The 12,624-nt window shown below is 36.1% G+C and overlaps 1 protein-coding gene across 1 annotated transcript in view; it reads left to right on the plus strand.

Moving 5' to 3' along the window:
- Positions 1 to 10,249: 10,249 nt before the first annotated feature.
- The window catches only part of LOC149297797 (WD repeat-containing protein 72-like), a 78,808-nt gene continuing 76,433 nt past the window's right edge, over positions 10,250 to 12,624 (plus strand). The window contains exons 1-3 of the mRNA XM_089488233.1: positions 10,250 to 10,402; positions 11,776 to 11,882; positions 12,503 to 12,581. Of these exons, the coding sequence (XP_089344359.1) occupies positions 10,250 to 10,402; positions 11,776 to 11,882; positions 12,503 to 12,581 (339 nt within the window). The remainder of the gene's footprint in view (positions 10,403 to 11,775; positions 11,883 to 12,502; positions 12,582 to 12,624) is intronic.

Raw genomic sequence — 12,624 nt, forward strand, 5'->3', positions numbered from 1 at the left:
TGCATCTGGGTCCCCAGTGCTTAGTCCGGGAAGCGTGTAGAGCTCTACGCGATTGTATCGCGTAGAGCTCTACACGCAGCCCGGACTAAGCACCGGGGACTCAGAAGCACCGGTAAGTTGGGGGGGGGGGGATTAACACAGGAGGATCCAGGTCCTCTGCATCGCTGCGGGGGATCTGGATCTTAGTCTCATAATCAGGTCTGAGGTCTGATTATAAGACGACCCTGATTATAAGACGAGGGGTATTTTTCAGAGCATTTGCTCTGGAAAAAACCTCGTCTTATAATCGAGCAAATACGGTATTTAATGGGTCCTGAATAGTGATAAAAAGAATAGCAAGCATGTTATGATGTGAAATTACCAGGTTTTATGCATTCATTGTCAATAAAATATAAAATGATGTACACCAAAGTCACAATTATAGACAAACACAGTGTGCTTTATCTAATAACACACAGAAAATGATAATATTTCATGTCTTTATTGAAGACACCCATAAAACATTCTCAAGTAAGTGAACCCTGGAATTAAATGACTCGTTGAACCTCCTTTGTCAGAAATAACCTCCAGTCTTAGTTTTAAGACATTCTGTAGTAGATTTAGTTTAGGGTCATTGTCCTGCTGCATCACCCAACTTCTAGTTAGCTTCAGCTGGCTGACAGCCATCCTGACATTATCCTCTATGATACCTTGATAAACTTGGGAATTCATTGTCCCCTTGATGATGGCATGCTGTCCCAGCCCTGAGGCAGCAAAGCAGCCCCAAATCATGATGCTCCCTACACTGTACTTGACTTTTGGGATGCTGTTTTCATGTGGGTACGCGGTGGCCTTTTTATGCCATATGTAGTGCAGCATGTTCTTCCTGAACAATTCCACCTTAGTTTTGTCAGACTGGAAAAATATTTTCCCAGTAGTGTTGTGGAGTATCAAGGTGCTTTTTTGCAAACTTTAGACAAACAGAGAGTAGTGGCTTCCTCTGTGGCATCCTGTCATGAACTCCATAACTGTTAAATGTTTTGCATATGGTAGACTCATGAGCAGAGATGCTAATCCATTTCAATGATTCATTTGAGCCTTTAACTCTTACTCTAAGTTTCTTTTTTTACCTCACAGAGCATTCTGTGTTGGGTCCTTGGAGTCATCTTGGCTGGACACCCGCTTCTAGGAAGAGTACAAAATCCACTCCATTTATAAACAATTTATCTAACTGTGGACTGATGAGTTCATCAACTCTTTGAGATTCCTTTGTAACATTTTCCAGTTTTCTGAAAAATCAACAATTCTTGATTGTAAGTCTTCGGAGATTTTATTTTCACAGTTCACATCAACTGATGCAAATAAAAAATATTTGAGTGTTTTTTTAATGTCAAAGTAGCTCTAAAATATACCGTTTCATTGATTTGACTCCATGTTTTCTAACTCCTGACTCCATTTAGATCTTGTTGAAGAGATTGGCCTAGGGCTTCACATACTTTTTCCAACCCACACTGTAAATGTTTCAATTATGTATTTACTATGGCCATAAACTATACAATCATTTTGTTCATTATTGTAACTTACTGTAGATGAAGATCATATTTTATGACAAATTTATACATAAATGCTGGTAATTCCTAAGGGCTTACTTACTTTTTTTGCCACTGTATACCTGTGGTCAAAACTATAACTGGTGTTCTGAGCCTTTGCTCTCTGACACCATGGATACAATGTTTAAAATCCAGGAATTGATGCCTTATTTCGGTTAGAAGGGTTTAGCCAGTAACTCAGATCACAGTCACAAATGTAATAATGTTAAGAGGAGGCAATCCATTAAAACATACAGTGCAGCATAAAGATGACAGCTGTCACATAAAAGGCTAGTTTTATGATATTAATTAAAGGAGAGCTCCCACCTAGTGCTAGTCCCAGATTAATAAAAACATTATACATACTGTCCATGTGAATAACAGAATGGCTCAATCACCTATCCTGACACACTGACCAATGAAAGTCTATGGAGGAACAGACTTCATTAGTATTGCCATAAAGAATCAGCTCAGTGTGGTGGTTTAGTGGGAAATGTCACCCAAAATATCACTGACAACAATGGCCTCCAGGTTTGCCTCCTGATAAATTAAAATGTATTGGAACAAAATGATGTAAAATCAGTTTTTAGTCAGTGTTAACTATTTCGGCATATAGCACTGTGAAAAATAAGTTAAGAAAACACCAGAATTCATGGGTTGCATGTGTAATAATTAGGATTACATATACTTCAGAATGTGACTGTTCTCGTTTTGGTTTTGGTGTGACTTCTTAAAGTTACTAAACCTGAAGCCTAAGCATCTGCTATACAAGAACAGGGGGGGGGGACTTACTACACTAAAAAAGAACTAATAAGTAGATTGACAATATATGTGAGATACAGGTCTAAACATACTCCTGTAATTGCCCTAATAATTGCTATGGTCAGTGATGCAAAGCTACATGAAAAAAAAAATATTGTTTGGATGATTACAGCTTTAGTGGACTGCTCTGCTGTGCACCCAACTCACTCTCCAAGCCAGAGGTTACCTGGTAGCCCTAATTAAAGTGGTTGGCTCTAGCATGCATTCTGGAAACATCTGGCAATATTTGTAGCTATAACAGAAAATTATGTTTCTAGTACCATGAAGTATTGCAGTTGCCAGGAAAGCCATGCTTCCCATAAAGCTAATGGTTGTGTTCCTCTTTGGTTTAAAATATTTTCTAGCAACTTGGCAAGAAATTTAAGAAAAGGAGAAAGGAAAAGTTAAACGCCTTTGTTTCCTAAAGTGTAGAATCTGCTAATATGACATGTATCTGTCTTTATCTGTTCCCTTTCTTACTAAAAATGTATACTTTTGTATGCTATAGTATGTATACTATTGGTCTGAACATCTCATGTGAAAGAACATCACAAGCTGAGAAAAAAATTAAGAAGACATAACTGGGTGTTAAATGTTTGCCTAATAACTTCTTTAAGTGGAAACATAAAGATATGTTTGCTTGGTCTGGGACCATGGACTGGTCTGGGACTATTTAAATTGTGGGTAGTAAGAGAGGAAAAACGGACAAGGCTTGGGCATCTAGAGAATTTTTTGGTACTCAGAATGTAGAAAGCACATATTACCAAGTGATTATATGAAATCATCAGTTCATCATAGTAAATCTGTACACAATATATTTGTGCAAACATTTTCACTTGCACAACATTTTCCAGAACACATGAAAAGTGTGATCTCATTTTATAAAGTTACAAAATTACAAAAACACTTTTCTAATGAATAAGTGAAACATGCTACATTTGACAAAGTGCAACTCAACAGTGAATACTATATGAAAGACCAAAAATGACAGTGGTTCATTGTATTATTTACACTTTAGGACAGCACATCTATAGAGATATCATCATATCTTTCCTGCTTCTCTCAGTGTAGACCTAATTATTTTGAGGATTTCTGCTCCGGAATTGTAGCTGACCCCAGACAGCATTGATTTTCTGAGGTCTCTCTCTGTCAGTGCACTGCTTTGCTTCACATGATGCTGGATGTTTGGCTTATGCCCTTCAGACATGGCAAATAGCTTCAAGCAAATTGAAGAGAAGGAGGCAGCTTGGCGCTGAACGTGTTTCATAACTGTAGTACAGGCCACAGCATCACAAAGCTTCCTTGACTTTAACTTAAAAATATAAACTAGGTAAGTACGGCAACAATAACCTTTTAATCAGCATTGATACTTAATATCCTTTCCAGCATGATGCCATAATTACATACAAACCATACACTCGTTTCTATAGGAAGGCAATCAGTTAATTAATTCTTCCCCAAAGTGTATATTTGCTGATGTCTAAATCTTTACAAAATACCTCTGCGCTAAAAAGGAGATACAGTACTAAATTAATTGAATACAAAGTCTAATTCATTTCTTGAAAACTGTTCCTTTCATAAAACCATGTGAACCTTGTGTCAAAGTCATCATAATAATGATAATAATAATAGTGATCATAATGATAATAATAATAAAACAGAGGCTTCAAACAATCATTTTTGTCTAAGATTAAAGAAATAATTTTGCATATATGCCTTTGTTCTTGAAATAAACAAGCATGTTTATTTGGCATATTTTTCTGGTGGTATAATCACGATATAAACTGGATACGTTTTCATTCCATACAAGTTAAAACATAAGGCAGAAGAGGATCATTTAGGGGAAACACATTTGTAAAACGGCTTGTTGAGTTTGAGTACATGGAAACACAACAAGTTAATGCTGTGGAATAGTTATGCCTGACCAGGCGGGTCTACTCAAGTTAAACACGTCATGTTTGGCTTCAATGGACATAGCAGCAATTATACCTCTGGCAATGTTTGACTTTGCAAAGTCAAATATGCTGGTTTTTTTAAGCATTATAAAATCAGTGGGTAAAATGCATGAACTTTTTTTGTCCGTAATACACACAGCCATGTTAAAGACAGGTTTGTTTCACTTCAACAAGATCACTTAGTATTTTTTATTGTTGCATGTATTACTTAAAACACAGAAAATGTAATGCAATTCAGAGTGACTGCTGTCATGGATAAAGACAACAGGACTTCAGGCAGGTATGTAAATTGTAACAAACATGAGTGTGTTTATTTGGATTATTTAGATGTGAAAATGTCTCTTGGTATTGTCTCCTGTGTTAACCTGTCTCTGTGCAAAGTTTCTTTATCATAAAATGTTTTATTGCAATTTATGCAATAAGTATATTGAATTTTAGCAGTACATTCCCATGTATTGTTTTTTTAATACTACAATTGTATTTTAATATTGGCAAAGGGATTCTCTCTCACAGAACTTATTCATATGTTTTAAAATAATTTCGTATTTTATTGAACTGATTATGCACATTTATTATACAAAAAAATAATTTTAATAATAATCTAGCACTCCTTTCCAACCAATCCCAAATACCCCCTTGGAAGATTGAGGAACCAAGGCAGATACTTATGATAAATACAATGATTTGTTAGCATTGAGTGAACAAAACAATCGTAAATCGTCATTCATTTTTTTTTTACATTTCATCGTAATAAAACAGTGTAGTCTAAATCTGTCCTTCACATTCTGTATGCCTTTTTCCTGAATTTTAAGCAATGTTGAATATATAGTTTTATACTTGTTTTTCCATGTATTTGTGAAACCAATAAGAAATAAAGTACATTCCTCAAAATGCCTGTAAATCTGGATTTAAAAAAAACCACAAAATCTTTTGATCCACATCCAAGAAATGAAAAATTTATTAATCGTTTTTTTTTATTTGCTTTGCTTTGTATAGTAACCTTACATGAATATTACTAATAATGTAAATGTAAATTAAGAATGTTGATATGATAGAATTCCCTCAAGGTTTGCAAGATGATTAACTACCAGAACTAGAACTACTAGACAATATCTACATGGTATCCCATTAAATAAAACTCATAGCAAGGCAGGAGATATCAGAATTACATGCTAACCAGAACATATGCAAAATCAGAATCAAAAGCATTTTGGGACCATTGTCATCATTGGTCAAGTTACATCTGAAGAGGGTAACTACCATTTATTGTTTGCACAGAGAGGTCAGTTGCACATAAACAATTGTCTGTATGTTTCATTTTTTTATTGCATTTATTTGCTTTTTCAATTCTGTTGAGAAGGTGCCATTTCCCAACATGTACATGGCTACCTCTAATTGCTTTTTTGAAGAAGTTAGTGTCCTAACTTCGTAAACGCTAATGATTTTCAAAAACTGAATTCATTAAAGGGAGCGTTGAAAGGAGGGTTTGCAGGAGAGTTGAGTTTAGGTTCCTTCAACTCTATTATGAAGTTTCTTCTGCAGGAAGAGCTTGCCAGTCGCTGTATGATGTGTAGTCAAACAGATTTGTACAAAGCATCCTTACACATTCAACTTTGTTAGCTCAGATCTTCTTGTTGGAGAAACCTGCCAGTGTTGGACCTTCATTGTGGATAGTGATGTGAGGGAGCTGAAACCACAGCTCTCCTGGAAACTCTCCAGACAACTCCTTATTACAGTATTCTGCTATATGTAGTAGCATATGTACACAGCAAAATTATGCATTTTACCTTTTAGATTAGTTTTCTGTGACTGGCCTGATTCAAACAAGGTCCTTACAAAATAATGAGATCATCATAAAATATCATGTAATGTAGTACTATGATACCTCCTACCAACCAATGATGTGGCTGTTATCGATTAACATACCATGTCTATTATTAAAAACACCAAATCCTTTATCCCACTGTTTTGGAAAAGGAGTGATCCTCCTACCATTGCAATTTGGCTTACAAAAATAGAGGAATGCCATCAAATGGAAGAGCTTATTCTGAACTTTAGTTTGAAAACTACACTTCGACTTGGTTCCCCTGGACCAGTTATATGACCAGAGACCGGGTACTTTTGCTTATTTTACTGGAGTATAATTCACTACAAATAATTGTATGAACTCACTTTATGATAATGTTCTGCTAAATCCTGTTGTGACCTACACAAGAGACAGAGCCTCTTAACTGGGGTTCCCTGTACACTAATTTATAGTAGCCTAAAGCAGTGACTTGAGCTGTAGTTGGTGGACAGACAGACGTACGGACGCACACTCTAAATTCTCACGTTCTTTACCTTTCTCTCCTCCTTTTATCTTTCTCTTCAAACACTTTTACACTCAACTTTGTTTTCATATGTAACTGTTTGCAAAAACCACAATGTATTTTTAATGCTATGATATTTGGATTTAAAACATTACTCGTTGCATAAAATAATAAAAATTATTAAAACTTTACATTTGAGTGTGACTGTACTAACTAGGCTAATTGCATTGACATCACGAAGGGTGCTAAGGTAGTTAACCCAAACCTGTTAAATGTACAATGAATCCCGTTTTCTCTCTCTCTAACCTTAAATGGCAATTGAGCTATTTAATACACAGTTTATGTGGCTATAACTGTAAATGCAAAGAAAAATAACCACATTTGACTGAGTACAATGAGAACAAATTGAGATCAAAACAGCAATTATGTAGTGCTGCTATAAAACTTTATTTTTTAAAAGAAATAAACTCCTGTTTTATAGTAGGTCAAATATTCTATGGAACAATTGTATGGATTTCTGCATTAGCGTTGATAGGAATATATTTAGGAAATCAAAAACACAGAGTACAGTCAGCAAGCAATTTGTTATCCTCTTTAAAAGCCGTAGACGATAGGGGAGCAGAGAGCCATTAATACAATAAATTGAATAGCTGTAACATGTACTAGTTGCAAGGTATAGCCTCTGCTCCAGCAAGATAGAGTGTTCCCTCTCGTCTTCGGCAATAAATTGTAATGGAACAGTGGCAGATAACATCCACAGCAAAATTGTGTTTTTGTTTTCTTTAGATTCCAGCATCTTATATTTTCCCTTGTCATATAGCGCTTTTTGTCATTGTGGCTGAAAATGACAAGATAGAACGCAGGGCTCATCAAGATCCTATTGTGATGTTTTATGTAGGACATCATATAATAAAACAAGAGATTTCTTCAAAGAGTTTGGAGTAGGTTTGAACAGATTTCACTTTTAGTGTTTTACTATTATATTTATAATTTTAATACAAAGTGCGCCTGCTTAAAAGTTATATTGTAAATGTATTGTGTGCTTCTGTATCAGCACATCCTTGCGACAACCATTCCAATTGAATGTCTAGGTTCTGTTAATTGAGAAACACATTTTTTTCTTTTCCTCCCAAAATAACGAGGGAGCTATTGTTAAACTTTAGCTAATGTTCCTTAACAAGTCAATGGAAGTCAATGTAGTTTAACAAAAACTGAAGAGCCAACACATTGTAGGAACATTCATATGTTCGCTAAATAGATAAAACCAAGTTTGGGATCTGAGTATTTTGTAATAACTATAACGCTAGAATCCTCTTTAAATAATTTTGCATCACCCTAGCAAAATGTCATGCTTTCTCCTTCCCTGTATTAGCACTAATGAAACAGTTTCTGTATCTGTTGGGACTGATAAATATGGTGATGCTCTGGATACCCTTTTACGCTGGATGTGGAAGATGCTGTACTATTTCATTGTCTGATTGTATTTTTCACTCTTGGGCTCCATTATTTCTAGAAAGATTAAAATAATTTAAAAAAACAACATATCTTTAACACATAACAACTACTTGCATAAAAGCATAAACTACACCACAGTTATGGATGCTGTCAAACAAAGCTCAAGATGGCTTTCTCTTTGAGAAGGAAGTCATGCCACCAGAAGACTCTCTGGAAGCCCTTCTCTCTCCCACTCGATCTGCAAATTCACATGGTGGCCCCTGTGTTGTGATTATTATGTGCAAAATAGTGTATTTAGAAAGTTTTGAGCACCTCGGAATTTTCATGATATCTGATAGAGTTGGGTAATTATTTACCACCAAGTGGTATAAAATTATTTGTTTTTGCAGCTCATGTCTGTGAGCTGAAGATTCATGTTGCTTTATTCATGACTCCTTCCTCTTTATGTATGTCAGTCTTTGATACACTTCTTGGATTAACTAGTCTCTCTGGAGACTCTAAGGCCATTTGCCATGTTGGCATTGATGTCAATACCTAATCCAGACACCTCTGATCTATCTTCTGCTTAACCAGATATATTGGTAGCTGGCATGATATAAGGTCTCCATTGTCATTTTGACCATGCTCCTTCCATATATATATATATATATATATATATATATATATATATATATATATATATATAATATAAAACATGGAAACCAAGAATCTCTGTATTCGAGAATGTCCTTTTCAGGGGACATTGGTAAGGCTTGTGTTATTATTATTGTTTATGTATACAGCACAAACATACGGTTAGACAAATGCAAACCGAAGTGTTACAGTGGGTAAGAATAAAATAGCAGAGTTGCTAAGGTAGGAACCAGTGGGCACAATTTTCTTTTTAGAAAAGCAGATATATAAAGGAGAAGATAGCCGCAATAGTAACGGGAGGAGGTTAAGATAGGGAATTGATATGTCATCTGAGAACAGGTAATATCAAGTGCCAGCTGAGTTCATTAATTTGCTTAATTTGGTTATAACAAAAATTTCTAATGCTAAAAGTATATGTGCAGTCTGCTCAGGGCCGGCCCAAGACAAAATGCCGCCTGGGGCAAAGTTTAAAATGCCGCCCCCCACCCATTATCCACCCCTCCTCTCCCTGCCGCCCCTCCATTATCTACCCTTCCTCTCCCTGCCGCCCCTCCATTATCTACCCTTCCTCCCCCCCCCTTGTACTTACCTTTCAGCAGTCCTGCTGCGAGTCTCCCAGCTCGGTCTCGGCTTGTAATGTTAAGTGCCGGAAATGACGTCATCTTCCGGCGTTCAGCATTACAAACCGGCACCGAGACCGAGCTAGAGGGCTCGCAGAGGAGAGAGAGAGGGGGGCCGAGCGGGTACCGACAATTTGGTAAGCGAAAACCACTCGACGCTCCTCTCTTCCGCTTTTAAAAAAAAAAAGTGCCGCCTGGAGCAGTTGCCCCACTTGGCACCGTTGTCAGGCCGGCCCTGAGTCTGCTAAAACAGCTGAGGAAGAAAGGTTTTTTTGGAAGGTGGTTCACTGGTGTTTTAAATGTAACTTATATTTGACACAGTGGTTGTAGAAATACGGTATAGTTTACTGCTGTATCTACAGATTTTTATTTAACTTTTAGCTTGGTCTTAGGGTAGGATTCCAAGGTAGACCTTCACTTTAACCTCTATGGGAAATAAAGAAAAACAAATGAACTGACATGTAGAATCTAAACCAAAGCCAATGAGTAAAGCCAATTTAGATGAAACATATTTAAATGTTTTAAAACTAAGGAGATGCCAGGACCTCCTTTGTACTTATCCATTATTAGGAAAAAAAGGGGTTTGCTACTTAAGAGCTACTAAGGATCATGTAGAGATTTGAAAATCTACTTTTGCTTCCGTCAAGCTTGTAAGTGGTCATAGGCGATATAAGAGAGTGATTTGTGCCAAAACAAATATCACAAAATATGATTAATATTTTGTTTGTGATTGTGTTTATTAAGATACATATAAACCAGGGAATGTTTCTGCTGGCTGGCCAAAATGTATTTACCAGGCTTTACTGAATCTATAAATGTGGGAGAAATCCAATCAACTGAAATAAGTTAAACTTGCCCCTATTTGAAAAAAATAATGATGTATATTTTAATTACAGATCAGTCTCAAAATGAAGTGCACAACACAAGCGGTGGCGCTGTGGGGGAGAAAGGCGCCGTCTCACAGCATAACAACTATGATGATAACAGACGACCAGAAAACCATTGTAACTGGGAGCTCAGAAGGACAGATATGTCTTTGGTACCTTTCTGTCAAAATGGAGGTTTGTAAAGAGATCATTTTAACTGCAAGGTTTTATCCAGTTTCAGTCATGTGACCTGGGCAATTAATTTAATGTACTAATTATTGTACAGTTGTACTTATATATCACTTTCCTATATCCAATATTTCGCATTTTAGTACACTTAAAAGGGTCTGGTGGGCCAGTGTCAGATAGGGCTGCATACTTCCCTTACTGCCGCTGCAGTGACAGATCAGACAGCCTCTGACTGAATAGGTGACTCCGTAATACAGGGGTGTCCAACCTGCGGCCCTCCAGCTGCTGCAGGACTACATCTCCCATACTCCTCAGTCAGCCCCTTAGCTGAAAGAGCATTATGGGAGATGCAGTCCTATGGATATGGATATATTGGCAACCATTGGTCTTAAAGTGCCCACCACACCCGACCCTGCTAAGTAATGTGCTACATGCTTAAGACTAAAATACTGCTTTGCAATCTGGTGCAGCACTAGTATTACAGATGGAAAAGCTATGGTGTGTATTTTTTAACACAATTATATTATTCATTCCAGCTTGAAGGAATTCTGTTTGGTAGTGAAAAAACAAAATTTGAGTGATTTTAACATCTCAAATAACATCTTGTTTTTATATTCTTCAGTGAGAAAATAAGGACCTGAAAAGCAATACTCTTTGTTTTTGTCAAAGCCCATGCAATATTAATAATATCATATACATTTATTGCAACTTTCCATTAGGGGAATGTCTAGCATCAGTGGTCTGGAATTCAGTATCATCTGTGTCTCAGTTTGGCTAACAGTACTGTAATTATTGAGAATACCAAGCGAGTCAATTTGGAATGGAAGAATCAGTCATTGAAAAGCATAATTTTATGGTTCACAACTCTTAAATCTCAACTATTTGTCCAATAGACCATGAGGCTATAAAATTCTTTTTACTTCGTTGATGATGAGAAAAATAATTATGTGCAGTTAAAATGACACCTTTTTATTGGATCAATCCACAGGACAGAGAAATGCATTTTAAAGCGAAAACTAAACGTACACAAAACATTACTTTATACAATAAAACAGAGCTTCTGTGTGCACGTTTATTCAGGGATGTATGATCCAATGTATCCAAATTCCAGTTTTGTAAGAATTTCGCTTAGCAGCCCTAAAAGTTTCATTACACTTTATGTAAGCAAATGTAGAACGCAAATAAATAAAACTGAAAATAAACAATATTTCATTGGCTACTATAAATTTAATCTACATTTCTGATGCAGATTCCATATATTTCCAAAAATGAAATAATGCACAAATATATATATATATATATATATATTAGTATATATTTTTGTAAATTATTACAGTTATTGAAAAAATTTTTTATATGTGATTATCTCCCTACTTTAGATTACTTCTAAAGCCATTCTTTTTGGACATACTACTCCTGTAACGTGCTTGGCAAAGGCAAGGGAGTTTGAAAAGCAACCATATGTCGTCAGTAGTTCAGAGAATGGGTACGTAATCAGGTGTTTTATTTGGTATGTTCTAGGTCTGTGCGACCTAAATGCAGCCTCCCTGCATGAATCTATTTATTTTTCCATTTTTGTCGCAATAAAGATACCAGCAGACAGGACTGAAAAATATTACATTAGATACAATATTTCAGTGAAAATGTTTAAAGAAATACCCAGTGATCCTCTTGGTGGCACTGTTTAATCTGAGTAAATCAGTACCTTTGCAGCTAGCTGATGGAATACCTGAGGTTCTGGGAGATGACCCATTTTCAACAGTGTGCAGTTCTGTAGAATGATAGTTCTGCTGACACATTGATGAGATGTAATGACAGTATACCTACAATTTGTTTTAAACCAAGCATGGCCTTAAAGTTAGCTTTGACGCCAGGCAGCAGGGTGTAATTACCTAAACAAAAGGAAAGAAATTGTCTATGCCATGCCATCTTAATAACCACAACATTTTCTCCACCAGTTATCTGTAACAAAAAAGCTACATAAACGATTAGCCTTCACTTAAATATAGGATTTAAGAAAGAAATTAGTGTCACAAAATTGTTCCTACCAATTCAGTGGAAATGACGACGAATAATAGGAGGTTATTTTTTAATTTTTTTTTGCAGGGAGATGTGTATTTGGAACGTTGCCAACGGCCACTGTATTCAGAATTCAAAACTTCCATTCAGGCACACGGCAATCTGTGTAAGTATCACTGTGTTTCTACTGCATTGTGTAAAAGATTTAC

Source organism: Sceloporus occidentalis, unplaced genomic scaffold (genome assembly GCF_023333645.1).
Source record: "Sceloporus occidentalis isolate IW3139 unplaced genomic scaffold, rSceOcc1.0.p SCAF_37, whole genome shotgun sequence".
Lineage (NCBI taxonomy): Eukaryota > Metazoa > Chordata > Lepidosauria > Squamata > Phrynosomatidae > Sceloporus > Sceloporus occidentalis.